Source organism: Tympanuchus pallidicinctus, unplaced genomic scaffold (assembly GCF_026119805.1).
Source record: "Tympanuchus pallidicinctus isolate F22 unplaced genomic scaffold, pur_lepc_1.0 scaffold16, whole genome shotgun sequence".
In the NCBI taxonomy this organism is placed as follows: Eukaryota; Metazoa; Chordata; class Aves; order Galliformes; family Phasianidae; genus Tympanuchus; species Tympanuchus pallidicinctus.
The window spans coordinates 231,675-247,195 of record NW_026294679.1 but is presented as its reverse complement, the minus strand read 5'-3'; the positions used below and the strand labels follow the sequence as shown (position 1 = coordinate 247,195).

General features: G+C 41.2%; 1 protein-coding gene across 2 annotated transcripts in view; it reads left to right on the top strand.

Annotated features, from left to right (window-relative positions):
* INPP5A (inositol polyphosphate-5-phosphatase A) overlaps nucleotides 1-15,521 on the top strand; it is a 210,240-nt gene that overhangs the window by 179,924 nt on the left and 14,795 nt on the right. For both annotated transcript variants that reach the window (XM_052677065.1, XM_052677064.1), the window contains one exon: nucleotides 6,718-6,791. In XM_052677065.1, the coding sequence (XP_052533025.1) occupies nucleotides 6,718-6,791 (74 nt within the window). The remainder of the gene's footprint in view (nucleotides 1-6,717; nucleotides 6,792-15,521) is intronic.

Sequence of the window (15,521 nt, the reverse complement as noted above, 5' to 3'; positions counted from 1 at the left end):
GTAAAGAAGTTGCCTGAGCAGCCAGGGATTGGGTTAGAAAAGATAAAACCCAGACCGAATTAAATCTAGACAGGGACATAAAGGGGAATGAGAAGAAATTCTACTGGTATATCAGGGATAAAAAGGTTAGGGAGGGTGTGGGCTCTCTCCAGAAGGAAGCTGAAGACCTGGTCATGAGGGATACAGAGAAAGCTGAGGTGCTCAGTTACTTCTTCGCCTTGGTGTTCACTGATGGGGGCTCTAGCTGCACCACCCAATTTGCAGAAAGCAGTGGTGAGAGCTTGGAGAAAGTAGATTGCCTGCTGCAAGTTAAGATCAGCTTTGAGACCACCTGAAGAACCTGACAATACACAAGTCATAGAATCATAGAATGGTTTGGGTTGGAAGGGACCCTGATGATCACCGAGGTCCAATCCCCCTGCCACAGGCAGGGACACCAACCTCCTCTTAAGTCCATGGGACCAATGAGATCCATCCATGGGTTCTGAGGGAACTGGCAGATGAGGTTGCCAAGCCACTATTCATATATTTGGAATGTTATGGCAGTCTGGTGGAGTTCCCACTGTTTGGAAAAGGGAAAACCACCCCCATTTTCAAGAAGGGAAAAAAAGATCCAGGGAACCACAAGCCAGTCAGTCTCACTTCTCTGCCTGGCAAGATCATGGAGCAGATCCACCTGAAGACCCTACTAAGGCAGATGGAAAATAGACTGGATGATTGATGGTAACCAACGTGGCTTCACCAAGGGCAAGTCATGCCTGATATGATGGAGTCCTGGCCTTTTATGATGGAGTTACAGAGTCTGCAGGCAGCGAGCGACCACGCAGAGCTTCATGTGCCAGGGCTTTTCCTCAGGATGCAAAGGAGGCTCAGTGAGCACACCACATACTGGGTGGGACAGGAGCCCCTGGGCTGTGGATGGCAGTACTGTCAACAGTAGAAGGCTCACAGGGTGAATGCTGCACAGTGATTTTGCAGCCAGCCATATGAAGTGCTGCAGCTTCTGAACCAGCTGGTTCCTTCTTTGCATGGACATAGCTGCAGTCTCCTCATTGAGAACCAATTGCCTGAATAACATGGTTCTGAATTAGTTTTGTTAAAACAACAAAAATATCCCCCAGTAAGACTTGGCCTCAGCTGCTTGTCTCTGATGGCAGTGGCAGGAGACTGCCCTTGAAGTTGGTTGTTTCAGCCTGAAGCCAGAGTGGTTAGACCCAGGGTCTCCACACAGGTGAGTTAGAAGAATGGAAGTATATCACTGGGGAGTTGAAGGCGTACATCATCAGAAAAGGTTGATGGCACTGTCCAGATCAGTGTCAATGCATGTGTCGGTCACAGGACCAGCAGGTCACTAAATGTCCTGCAGAGAGAGAAATACTGCATGGCATGGACTAATGGAACTGGTTGTTTCAGAGCCTTTTCCACTCACTGCAGCCCCTCATTCCAGGCACATCCCCTGCAGAGTGCAGTGCCCAGCCCAGCATTGAGCACCATGTGGAGAAGGCACTGCCGGGCCCTGCAGCTCCCCAGCAGGATGGGGCCAGTGCACAGCAGTGTGACAGCAGCCACCGCTGCCAGACCCTGTGGGACCCTGATTTTAAGGGCAGCTTAAAGTCAGACCAGAGCAGAGTTGTATGTAACGTTGTCTTAGATAGGTGGGAGGGATCTGTATTTCCCAGATCCTTGTTTGTAAATCAGTCTATTGCTGAATCAGGCTTTAAATATTTTTCTCAACTGGAAAGCCAAATTAAGTTATTGCATTTCCAGAGTCTTTCAAAAGAAGAGGGCTCTCTACAAGACTGGTGATGGAGTTTACAGTGACTTGTGCCCATGTATTTTAATTCTCTGAGGCCATTTCTGTATGCTCGTCTCCTTTTCTTGGTCTAAAACTTCATTTTCCTTTCACAGCTGTGAATTCTCTGGTGAGCCCTGCAGATGGGTTTGATAAATGCTGCTAATATCACCTTCTGATCTAACAACGCTCTGACTTTGGTCTGTAGGTCTTGATGAGTAATTGCTATTGTTCTACTCCAATGACTGAATTAAGATGCCCTGCCTTAAAGGGTTCATACTTGTGTGGTTTTAGCCAAGGTGGCCCACTGCAGTGCACCGATGGACGTTGACCTTTCCTGAGTGCTGTGTTGTTTTAAATTGAAGCAAGCAAAATTACTTAGATTTCTACACCAGCTAAAGTCCGCTATAATCCTTTGGTTATTGTAGAGCAGAATAATATCCAAATTTAGTGTTGCAGATAAATGTTATCTTCACGCTGCTTCCCACACACAGCCCAGCAATTAGGGCCCAAGACTGTGGGCTCCAGGAAGTAAGTGAATGTTCCATGATAGTGCTAGTTGACAAGAAGAAGGGAGGGAAAGAACAGAACTCTTCAGCAGTCTTTACAAGCAGACTAAAAACAGCACAGTGTTACTCACTGCAGCTGTTACAGGCAACAGCTATAAGGGTTGCTAATTCTCCTCTACAAAATAGCAAATACTCTTCGGTGCAATTGCAGTCATTGGGTAATTCTGTGCAAAGAACTTCACTGATAGCAAGTCTAGCAAGTTATTTCCTATTTGAGTCAGCAGGAGCTTGCGTATAGAAGCTATCTGAAGGATTTGGCTTATGAAGCATACAGAACAGAAGTATATAACTTCAAACTGCAAAATCGCATCAATAAATTTAATCTGTCTTTTAAATAATATTCTGCCCTGCGATTTTTTTCTCAGTTGCAGACCAATGGGTGCATTCTGTGTGCATTCATAATCCCACTGCATGGCTGTATTCACCCAGGTCTCTGTCTCACAGAGTACAAGCTGTCAATGGTCTTATTGCTTACATGTATGGATGGCATTCTCATTTGGGAAAGTTGCAGGCAATAGTCACTGCAGATTGTAGACCAAGGACATTTGCATATGTAGCAGAAATGCAAAGTCATGGCCTGAAGCAGTGATGGAGCAGGGCCAGCCCAGGGGAGCTCAGGTGCATGCTATGCTGCTGAGTGACTGGAAGGGCTGGAGCCAGAATCCACCCCTGCCAGACCTCATTTAAGGGCTGGCAGTGGAGGTCAGGGTATCTTACTGGAGGTCACTGCCAAACTGAGGTCTTCCAAAGGTAAGCAAAATTTCTTTCTCTGTTTCTGTGTCCTCAGCTGCTGCATTTGGGCTTTTGCTGCAAAGACTTGTCACCCTGCTGTTATTGCTGTACTTTCCATTTCATTATAGCCTCACAACATAGTATCAGCAACTCAGTGCTTGAAGCAGCCCTTATGTGATCCTTGATATACTCTATATACAGGTACATTGGTGAAATTGCTTTTTTAGGAGGGGGAAAAAAAAGTCTTCTGAATTGTTTGTGACATATTTCTGGAATTAACTTCCAGTCACAGCTCTTCAAAATTTCTGTGTAATTGCTCAAATTATCCCAGAATATCATGGGGAATGTTCAAGGTTTGCTTCTCAAAGATGATCTTGGAATGAGTAAATTAAATGGAACAATATATTGATTTTTGGCTTTAAACTGAATTTCTTTGTCATTTCTAAATCGTTTAGTGTGAACTGACATACTCCTGTTGCAGCAATAATATTCACAGTGCTGAGCAGTGTACAGTATGTAAATAGGCGAGAAGTTTGTGCTGTAAATATCCATTAATAGAATATGCTTGGGGTAGTTTTTTAAAAGATGGTGGCATATGCTTCAAAAATAAAGATGCTGCCCTGTGAAATTCTGACTGCTTTTCAGTACCAGGTTGTGTATATTTTCATAAATTATCTGTAGTGCTCAGGGGCTCCAGACATCCACATAGCTGCCATAAAGCAAATGTGAGATGGTTCCTGTGTCAAGTCCCATTATTTCTCCTACCAGGTTGGGTTGAAAGGAGAGTAGCTTCTGTAATTGTGATAAGACCTACTTGTTGTTTTCACCAGTGATCTTTCATTTTGAGATCACAGACTTGAATGAGAACCTAGGTGCAAATACCAAAAAGTGATAGTCGGAGCATGCCCATCTACTGGAAAATGAATGTGAGTTTTCTCAAAATGCACAACTCAAATTTTCCTCGCTTCTTGCCCTAGCTTCCCCTGCAGTCTGTGGTGGTACCAGGTAAACAAAGAAGAACTCTTACATGATTTCTCATTGTAGTATCCTGAACATGTGAGGAACTTGCCACTTCCTTCATGAGAATAATCATGTGATCTGTGGGCACGTTTGTACACATGGTAACAGATACTGTAACTTACCACTTAATGTCTAGGACAGAATAAATGCTTTGTTGAAATTAAGTAATGATTCAAATATAGCAAGAAACAAAACATTGTTCAAATAGTTCACTCTATTCAAAATACGTGTCGTTTTACACGTGAGGATGCACTGCCAGCAAAGGACAGCTTTCCCTGTTCATGTGCTTCTGGGCTCCCAGTTGGGTTTGGACACTCAGCTACATCATCGTGAGTTTTTGGCTTTGTCATTCCTGCTTCAGTTATTTCCTTTTACCTGGGAAAACTCGGGGGCCTGACGAATGCAGCACACGATATTGTCTTGTTCCTGTTACCTGTGCACTCTGTCACCAGTGTCAGCAGCTCATCTGCGTAGCACAGCACAACTAAACAAGCGACTGCAGCAAATAAACGCATCAGAAGCTTCTGGATGGGGTGTGTGAACACTTAGTCCTCTGAATGCTGGCCTTCACTTAATTTGCAAATATAATCAGATCAAAAACGGTATGAATGTTTAAAGTTTTGAAAGTGTGAATTGGGATGAGAGGGCAGTGCTTGTGTGTAACATCTTGGAATTCTCATGTCATTTATACGATCGCGTTCTATGTGTCATTGTTCTTTTATTCAGTTCTTGCTGTTTTCACACTTCAGAAATAGCCTTTTTTTTTCTGGTGCTTCCACCTTCTTCTCTGATTGTTTTATTTGGAAGGAGCAGGAAAAATGTATTTGTATTACTTTAATGGCCACGTGCTTCAAGTAAGTTTTTAGTGGATGGTAGATTTTTTTTTTTTTTTTTTTTTTTTTTTTTTTTTTTTTTCCCTATGCCAGGTTCATGTTGGGCAGATAATTAAACAAGTGGGGAGATGTAGAATAGAAAAAAGATGTACATACAAGCTGGCTGTAAGAACAGCTGTTAATATGTAGTGGCTACACATCTATCTGTTCGGATTAAATAAAGGATTGCAATCTGGAAGCATGCATGAGGAATCATTTTTTCCTGAAATGTGTTGAGATTACATTGTAAAGAAATGGCTGAATCCCACCTTTTTGGGGTTGAACATGTTACTAGATAGACAGGTACATGAGATGCAGGTTTCCAGGTATTTTGTAGTATTTATTCAAACTTTTAAATAGTTGCATTTGATAGGTGTCAAAATATATACAAATTAGTTGCAGTTATTTGTATTCAAAGTCTTTGCCAGCATTCCGTCTCAGGTTTTAGTGTCAGATGCACTGAAATAGGGGAAGCTGCCCATTGTTTTGTACCCACGTGCAGAAGTGTGTACGTAAAGCAATACAGCAACTAGAAATGGAAGAACACGGGTGGGCCATGGTGAGTAGCTAATCAGCACTGCAGGTGGTTCAGGTAGCTGCCCTTCCCACAGATAATTAATGTGTACAAGTAGCTGCTAATTGCACATTTCAGGAATGATTTATGAGGTGGCAGAGGGGAAAGAGGGACACAATCTAATTTCTTTGGGAACCTCTGCTATTCATACAACGGTATCAGCACAGCTGTGAGATGGGACGTGATTAATGAACAGTGGACAAACACACCCCTTCATACAGGATACTGTTTTGATGACATGCTTGTCAAAATAGAAAGTGACACTTGGAACAACGGCCAGCAATGCTGCAGATTATGAGCTTTTTGTTTTTTGACTCTCTTATTTGCTTGGACGTCAGGCTTCACACCAGCCGTGGTTCTGAAATAAGGTCGCTTGTGTTCATCAGAACAGTTAATGGTTTAGCACAGACTGTTATCATTGACTTGTTATGAGTGGGTTCGTGTTTATGAACAAAAGACTACAGATGTTTATTTTCTCTGTGGTCAAGGGAGAACAGATTTGGCAAGGATTAATATTTACGTGGGATATTAACTCTAGGCTTATGAACATGTCTGTTCAATATCTGCTTCCAGCTCTGCATCTTGCCTGCTTTCTGGGAGCGCATTTTACCTGTTGTCACATCTCCTTTTTTTCTGCTATCTGATGTGCACCACCCAAAATTAGTGTACAAAAATGCTGCTTGTCTTTGCTTAGGAAGAGTGATTTGCACATCCTTGTGTTTGTTGTACCTTCTTATCTGAGCTAAAGATAATATAAAGTAACGTGATACTCCTGCTGGCATTTTTGTGGGCTGATTAGCATATCAGTTTGCTGTACGCTTTTAATGCTAGCCTGGTTTATCTCTGAAAAGATTGCTAATATATTTTTTTTCTAATTTGCCATCTTAACATGCTAAGTGCACGTATAAGACACTGATGTAAAGAGCCAGTGTTGTGCATTTCGCTGGGATGGATGTTCTGTACGCTTTTCTCAATTAACTTTCTATATATCAGAACAGAATTCAGTGTTTTGCATTAAGTTTTGGAAACTGTTATCTGAGGAACACAGCTCAGGCTGTATAATCAATCTCTGTTTATGATGTTTTATATAATGTCATGTTTTTAAATTGCTTCAGTTCAACATTAAAGAGGGAATGCATTTGTTTCTATCTTTTATAGCTTTTAGAATTCGACAGAGAGCTGTCAGTCTTTAAGGACAGATTGTATGAACTGGACATCTCATTTCCTCCCAGGTAAGATTCACATATAATCCATCTATTAAACTAGTGAGCTGATGAAAGCGTAACTGTTAGCAGTATTGTAGGTGAAATGTGAGCCTTCCTGTACATACTGTAGAAGTGATAATGATCTTCATTCCCTTTGTAAATGTATACATCTTCCAGCATCCCCTCAACTACTTCATAAGCAGTGCTCAATGGCTCATAGTTTGGATTGAGCTGATACTGTGTTTCATAACTGCTTTTAACATAGACCTTACTTGATTCTGTGCTTCCAGAAGAGTAGCTACAAAAGCCAGATGGCCTGTTGAGGTACTTGATTGCAGCCACAGGAGTCTTTGCCGCCACTGTTGACAACTGGATAGCAAGTGGTGCTCACTGGAAATAGAGTTGAAGGACTGGAGATGCATAGCTTCTTGCCATTGCTCACTATGGGCTCCAGGAGTAGCAGGAAAGAAGGCAGGAGCTTAGATCCTGGTTTCGGTTTCAGGAAGCATGCTATAGAACTATAGAGACTACTAGGAGAATTTTGCTTTTTTTAACATAGGTGTATGCATTTTAATCTGCTGCACACCCTTAAATGAATTTTAGCCATGAATACACACGTACTGCTATCAAACAAAACCAAGACTTTTGCAAATGGCAGTTCTCTTCATGGAAAACATTTGGGAAAATTGATACATTTTAAAATATGTATAGCTCCTTTCTAAGTATGAAGATGTCAAATCTTACAGTCATTTTTTAAGGGAAATAAATACTGTGTTCATGAAGAATTAAATAATTTACAAGGAATTGCTGCAGATGTAGATATATAAACTACTTTATATACTTTACATGTATTTGTATACAAAATATGATGTTCTTAAATATTTGTTTTGTTCTTCAGAAGCAGGCTGAAAGGTGTAATGTTTTGGCATATACCAGGAAAAAAAAATTTGAAAAGCTTCTCTTTTTGTTATCATAATCTCATTATTTTTCACCAGCCAGCTGTGATACTGAATTATATTGATCCCATGGGACAGTGGGAGTATGCATGGAGAGGTTACCACTGCTCTAAATTGTTCTTATTGATTATGATAACAGAAGAGAGCAGTGTGTACATCGCTGACTGTATTTCATTAGTTGTGAACTCGTTGGGGGTAAAAGGAAATGAGGAAAAAAAGACACGTTTTTTACCAGAAAAATTTGACTGAATTTCACTGACCTCGTCTCTTTCTATAATGAAGATTAGTTGCTTTCATTTTCATTGTCTATTTTAGAACAGTTTCACTAGTGGTGAGCAGTGAAGGAAACGTATGATCTCAGTTCATATAAGTGAACGTACATCGCAAAGTCCAGCTGTCATTTCACTTGTAGGCAGCCCCAGATTAAACTTTCAGCCTCCAAGCACAAATAACGTGGCACTTGTAGGCAAACAGGCCAGGCAGGACTGAGAACATTCTTACTTGTGAAGTTCTGTGTTAGTTATGGGCTGCTTTTGCTGCTTCCTGACCTGAGGGGTGGGAGTGGTGTTTGGGTGTTTTGGGGTTTTTTTGCAAATTTATGGCTTTGCCAATGTTTGCTTTAGGTTTTCTTCCTCAGAATGAAAACAAAACAAAAAGTAGAGTAGTGTGCAAGCAAAATGCAAATCCAGGCCAATCTCTCAGCCAAAATGAGGGTGAGGTTTGACAAAAGTACACTGTTGCATGAGTGATTTGTAGGTTCTTCAGGGCTTTCAGCCAATATGGTTTGCTGCTGTTCTGCTCTAGAGCACAAGTCAGAAATTTGGTGCGAGTCTTTGTATCTAAGTTGTACTTTTGAACTTTCTGTGAAATGATGGGAACATTTGTCCAAACTCTAAACTTCTGAAAAGTTTCTTTTCACAAATACGTCCAAATCTCATTAGAGGTGTATTTTATTATTCAAGCAGCTAGGTTCCTTGCAAACTATGGCCAGACTGTGAACTGTGCAGTATTTTCCTTGTAGCTGCTAAGGGCCACGCAGCGTGAGCCTGTGGGCAAAGAGGTTGAGCCTTCCTCCCCATCACATCCTGTCAGAGCTGGGGTAGGGGTGCTCTCCATGAGCAGTGCAGGGTTACACCAGCACTCTGCTCAGTGCTCGCAGTGTCGTGGCAGCAAGGACAGGGCTCAGGTTCTGCGTAGGCCACAGCTCCTTCGTTTGGGCATTTGCACATCCGGATCTGTCATCTCTGAGTACAGGCTAGGAGCCCAAGGAGGGGTGCAGCAAATCCTTCCTCAGCTTCCAAAGGTCCACGGAGAACCAGCCCTGCAGCTGCTGCTCTCGGCTGTGCAAACAGCATCAGTAAGAGGATAAATGTACGTCTTTGCCTGATGCTTGCTGTCTGCTTCATATAATTGAGTTTTATGCTGAAAGCTGGTTCTTCCTTTTTGACGTGGAAGAGATGTTAACACTGGACTTACATTCAAAGAAATTTCTTACATAAGCAGAGAACTGATAGAAGTCTAATATGAGAATATTGCTAAGAATATAAGATGTAAAACCAACAGGCTGTCCTCATGCACGTACACAGGGCAGATCAGCTTTAGGATGTTTTTTCTCACCCATCCTTCCTTGTGTTCCAGACCATAAGCCAAAGTAATCCTGCTTTCCGTTTGTAACCCTTGCACAGCCACCAGGAGCAATGAGAAGTTTTGCCTGAGCAGGGTACTGCAGAGTTGGATTCACTGTTGCTATAGAGTTTCTCCAATCAGTGTTCTATTTTTGTTCAGGAAATAAAGCACATTGATTTTTCTGATAGAAATAACATGATTTATTTCTATTTCCATTGAAATAATTGCCTCTATCTGCTATTAGCTGTAAATTATAATCTTTTAAATGGTCAAAAAGCTGCATGTTTTTCTTTATAACTTAAAACCTAGAAAGAAAGGAACAATACAGCCTATATATATATATATATATATATTCATTATTATTATTATTATTGTTATTATTTTTTCTTAATTTGCCATCTGTTTTCCCTGCATTTTTTCATCACCTTCTGAGAAAAAGAAATATCTCACTATTTGGCCATTTTTATTTAGTTTTTGTAAATGTAAGCTCTACATATAGGATATTTGTCATATATCCAGTCATACTGTATTTTATATCTTTAACCAAAGGAGGATGTGAAAGGTACTGTATGCTTAGAAACTGCTTTAAACTTCTTGGAATTCTTAGCTGCAAAGTATATCATACATCAGTTTGTTGCATTTGCAGAACCAAAGAAGAGGCAGAGAAAGATCTAAAGTCGCTTTTTGTGTTAGGCCTATGTGCTTAATAAGAGAGTATTTTAATTTAGAAGGAAGCCATGAACAATTGTAATGATTGCCTTAAAGTAATATTCCAGAATTTGTTCTAGTTAGCAAATCCATCTTAGCTTTCATAATAGCAAGTGTTTAAATAGAAAAGCTTGGGATTTATGAAGTTGAGCAAAAACTTACGAGATGAACTTATGAGATGAAAAATTCAGTTCTACCATTCTCTTTCTACTTTATATTTCTCTTTTAATCAATGGTTGTTTGTGTACACTGCATTTCTTAGTACAGATGTTAATTGTCTGAACTGTGGTATGTTTTGAGTGATCTAAGTTTTAATCGTTGTTACAGTTAACAAATAAGCTGTACTGTTTTTGGGGTGGGTTCTGTTCTTCACACGTTCCTCTCAAGAAGTGTGTTTGAGATTCAGTTACACTTCAGATAAATGGAAGATGTCGCATTGCTTTGGGTTGCAGCAGACGAAGTTATAAGCATAAACTGTTCTGTCTCTGGATTTTCTCATGAGATGATATTGATGCGCTGCTGTTGTTGACTGCTGTGGAGAGCTTTAGTTCTCCTGAGTCAGCAGTACTTTTACGGTCAACTTCAGCAGGGCCAAAACTTCAGCTTGAACGGTTTTCCTGGTTTTGTGTTCACTTCATTCCTAGAGCAGCATTACGTGTGATTAGGATACCTCGTGTACAAGCACAGCTAGGTACAAACGTGGTGTTTGTGCTGACCCCTGCTTTACCTTGTTTCCTTGCGTGATGCTGAGGGTGGTATGGTGTCTTAATTCTGATCTCCAGGCCAGTGCTCGCTGAGGAGGACGCCAGTGTGTCCACTGGTGGACAACCAGTCCCCTTTCTTCATAGGAGGGGTTTGTTTTGACTGAAAACGACCAGTTTTACAGCATAAAAATTAGTAAAATCCTAATGGAAATACTAAGAAAACTCCATTTCATGGTGCCAGGCATAATGGCGAATGCGCAGGAGGGAATGCCTTTCTTGCAGAGGAATGCCTTGAGTTCACTTAGCTCTGACCAATGCTTGTGGTGAGAGCCCCAGGCTGTGAACCCAATTCTGAGTTCTCATGCACTAGTCTTTGTTCCCGCTTTTTTTGGCAGCACCATGAGGCACTGAGTTGTACGGGGTTCTTTTACAGTGAATTCCTCTGCCCCTACTTCTAGGTTTCAGCTGAAGCCATTGCAGTTACGTAGGGATATCCTTAATTTCTTTCAAATGAAATCACAGCACTTTGCTCTTTAGGTGAACCTTGGTATAAGCAAAGAGCAGAGGGTGCACAGGGATGTGAGTGAGGTGCAGTGAGCCTGGTTTGGGCAGCAGGAACTGTTCTAGGGCTTTAGTGTGTTGGCAAACATTTTGTGTATTCCTACATGCTAGGGGAACAGCCCTTCCATGAGACTTTACAGGAATGCAGAGTACAAGTTAACCACTCTCACTCTGTGGGATTTAGGGAAGATACGCATCATTTACAGTGGAAAAAATGCCAATTGACTGCTATTATTAAATAGAAAACAACAAAAAAGCATACAACTTCTTTGGGAACCTAGAATAGTTTGGTTGTCAATTCTACTTTTTTTCCGGGTCCTTGTCACGCTAAAATAGCATTTCAGTATAAGCAGTAATAAAAATGTTGACTTATTCAGTAACTTTTCAAACAAAGCGGTAGTGAAATGAAGATGTGTTGTAATACTCCTGTGATGTTTTGTTCCCCTCCATTGTATTGACAGTTGCTGAGTTTATTACGCTCTGCAGAAGTTGTTTGCCTTTCCAAAGCTCCTTACCATCTCTTTACAGTTGAGTGTAAACTACGTTCAGTACTCAGGGAGAGCAACGATCTCTTACTGCTCGTAAGGCAGAGAAAGCATCTCAAGAATCATTATTTACAGATCTTGGCCATAGAAGGAGGTCTTCCTGTATTTACATCTACTGTTAAATCATCCTTTTTAATAACAGCTTTTATAAACTTAATTTTTTATTATTTCTCTCCTATTTTCTTTTCACTCACAGAGCTAATGGCTCCTGAAAATAAAATTCCGATGTTGTAATTAGTATCAAACAAAAAGTTGCTCTTTAACTCTGTAGAGAGAAAGGATCCTGTATTCTGAGTCTTGACTGTTCTTCAATAATTCTAGTTTTTTTTTTTTAAGCTGACTTCTTGCCTTGTATCTAAGACCTAGCATAGATAATGCCTTAAAGAAGCTAAGATACCAAAAAGCTCTTGGCCTACATTGCTCTGTTTGCCAAGTCTGGTCAGCCACAGAGAGAAGAGCATTGTTTCGCAGCTGCCCTTCACCATTTGATGCTTAAAAGATGACTGAACCTCAGCTGATAGCCCTGTATGGCAAGCTCATGCAGTTCTTCCATGCTGGTTGGTGCCTTGAAGGAGGGCCTACTTTATTTTAACTGTCTGTGGGTAGGTGTGTTAGATTGACTGCTGTGGAAGACTGCATTGAAACACAGTACAACTACATTAATACGAATCTAGATTTCAGACATTATTCACTGAAAGCCAGAACAGTCAGTTTTGTATTTTGAAAAGCTGTATTTCAGGGGAACAGAAGTGTACAAGTGGAGATGGTGCTGTCACCCCATGGCCAGGCACCTGCCCGTAAGTGGAAGGAAGGAGATAAGCTGTGCTCTTGGGGCATTTCACAGCAGTCACTGAGCGCATTTGAAAAACAATTCAAGGAGTGATGATGAGAGTGTTCACATGGCTGATGAGATGGAATGTGGATGAGGATTTTCAGAATTGCCATTCTTCTTTTTGATTATTTTTTTTTAATAATCCACAGTTTGACTTTTTCTACACATTTAAAAAGGTAGTTCACTTTGAAGTTTTCAAATTGCTAAAAAATACAGAAGTGGAATTTGTTGAATTTTACAGATACATCACTATTTTTAACTATACAGTAACTTTGAGAGTACATCTAGTGCATAATTCTAGCAATACTTTTGAGGGGAATTATAATTAGAGTATATTATAATTCTAAACAAAATCTCTAGTTGCCCTATCAGTGCTATTAATGCAGCACAACACCTTCCTGAAAGTTAATATGTAAGTGTGTCTTCACAGGGTCTTGGCAGACTGTGTTAGTGACCCTTAGTTCCAGGAGCCTTTTCCCCATCCACTTTGCATGTGGGAAGGTTTCCAATGCAGCCTCCTATCAGTCATAGAATCACGAGGTTGGAAAGGACCTGCAACTGTCCTATCACCATTACTACCACAAGCCACTAAACCATATCTCTTGGCACCTCATCCTGATGACTCTTGAGCACAGCAGGTACGGTGACTCCACCAGTCACAACTGAAAACAGCATTTCTGCAGGTGTATTTGTGGAACTGAAAAATTTTCTTCTTCTGCAGTCCAAAATTAGTTTGGTTTCAGACTATATGGCTGTTTGTTATTTCTTTTTCCCACCCTGTGATGGTCAGGTCTCCTCAGGAAGCCCCAGAACTAAGTGCAGCCCTTGCAGCATCTGCTCCACTTGCAAGGCTTTCAGTTACCTCTGATCTGTTCAGCTTGGCACTAGATAGCTAGGCTTTTTTTTTTTTCATTCCGATTAAATTCTGAGTTCTTCTTAATTCTCCAAGTATGAGCCAACCATCCCACGTAAGCCGTACATCACTTGTAAGAAGTGTGCTAGTAATGCAGTGAATGAAATTCTGAGGAAGAAGTCTTGAGCTGCAGGCTCAACATGTGCTGAGGCCACTGTGCCCCAGGTCAGCAGCCCCTGTCCCAGGGACCCAGCACATTCCTGCATGTCACAGTCACCATCACCAGAAACTGCCAGGGGAGCAGTGTCCAGCAGGGAAAGCAGCCACTCAGTTTGTTGTCTCCCAGCAAAGAGATTGGCCTCTTCAAAGCCCATCCCTTTCATCGTTTCTCTGCCCTTGGAGTGAGAATAAGAACAGTAACAAACTGTGTAACAAACTGTGGCCTTTGGCCACAGCAAATCCTAATTCTGTCTTCCTGAAATCTGCCGAGAGCAAAAGTAAGCTGTGAAAGAAATCCCAGCTTAATAAAAATATCACAGGCTACATTGCAACTTTGTTATCTTTACACTGAACAGGGAGAGTCCTGCTAACATATACTTTTTCAGACAGTATCCATCCATTCCTTTATTTTTGAGGCCTTTTCTTTATATGATGAATATTCATGTTTTATCTAATTGCCCTTTGTAATCTAATGTCTCTCATAGCAGCCTTAGCCATTGGGGATGAAATACAATGCAGAATTTTAAACTTGGTGAGGGCTGTCAGTCATAGGTGGAACAGCCTGGCCGTGAGCAAACAGCAAGCCCAGCATGAACCTGGAGGAGGGTTTGTAGTAGTCAGCAATCATTGCAGAAAGCAGTAGGTGTGAAAAAGAAAGAAACAACATCGTGGTCAGTCCGTATACAGGTGGGCAATTGTTAACTTTATCACTGCTCTCCATTAATTATTATAATTATTCTTGTAGCTGTTGTATAGCGAAGATAGGAGCTGACTTTAGCAAGGGCTCACACCCACCTACAAGGTTTGCTTTCTGATAAGCCTGCATGCACAATACTCTTAAGTATTAATCATTCTCTTAAAGTGGCCTATTCCTGTTTGTTGTTGCATTAGGCTGTCATGTAATTTACTGGCTGGACATATGTTTGTGTCTTAGATACCCTCTTTGTGATGTTTTTCTGTAGCAGACACTCTGCATTGGCAATATCTTGGCTTTGTCACCTCTCACCAGGAGATAGGCTGAACCTCATCTGCTCTTGGAATTGTGTTTTTTCTGGAGTTTTCTTTGGCTCTTGTACTTAATTCTTCCAGGTTCCTGTTTAATCAATAATCTGTCTGTTTTCTATCCTTGCATCTTGTCCTGTGGCCTTCCTTTTATTCTGGCAGGTGGCACAATTATATATATGTTTTTCCTGGTCTAGTCTGACAGGAGAATGAGCTGGTCTGTTCAGCAGGAAGCAGAGCTATTCTTAAAGGCACCCACTTGTTCCTTCCCTTCAGGAGAGAGTCCGAAGAACAGTTCTGCCTATTGTACTGAATCCTTTTGGTGCCTTCGTACTTATTCCAAATGTTGTCTTGTTGTGGGAAATGAGAAGGCAAGATCGTGGTTCAGATTCTGATCGACTCCTTTACTTTAGCACTGTCCTCTCCAGTTGCCTTGTGTGTATTCAAAACGTACAAGAAGACAACTGGGTACAGAAGCTGTGTAGCAAACGGGATTCCCTTGCGTAGAACATGACCGGCTTCTGGGTCGTTTCCTCAGAGAAGGAAGCATTAGGCACCAGAATAGATGAACATCTGTTAAACTGGTGGATGGTTTTTGTGCTTGCTGTGCTTGCTTAGTTACTTTTTCTGCCAGTTAAGTATTTGTGCATTTTTTGCCAAATAGCAATACTTAATGTTAATTCATGAAAAGTAAAACACCTTCCAGGTATTTTCCAGGTTATCGTAAACTGTCAGTGGATCCCTTAGCCCC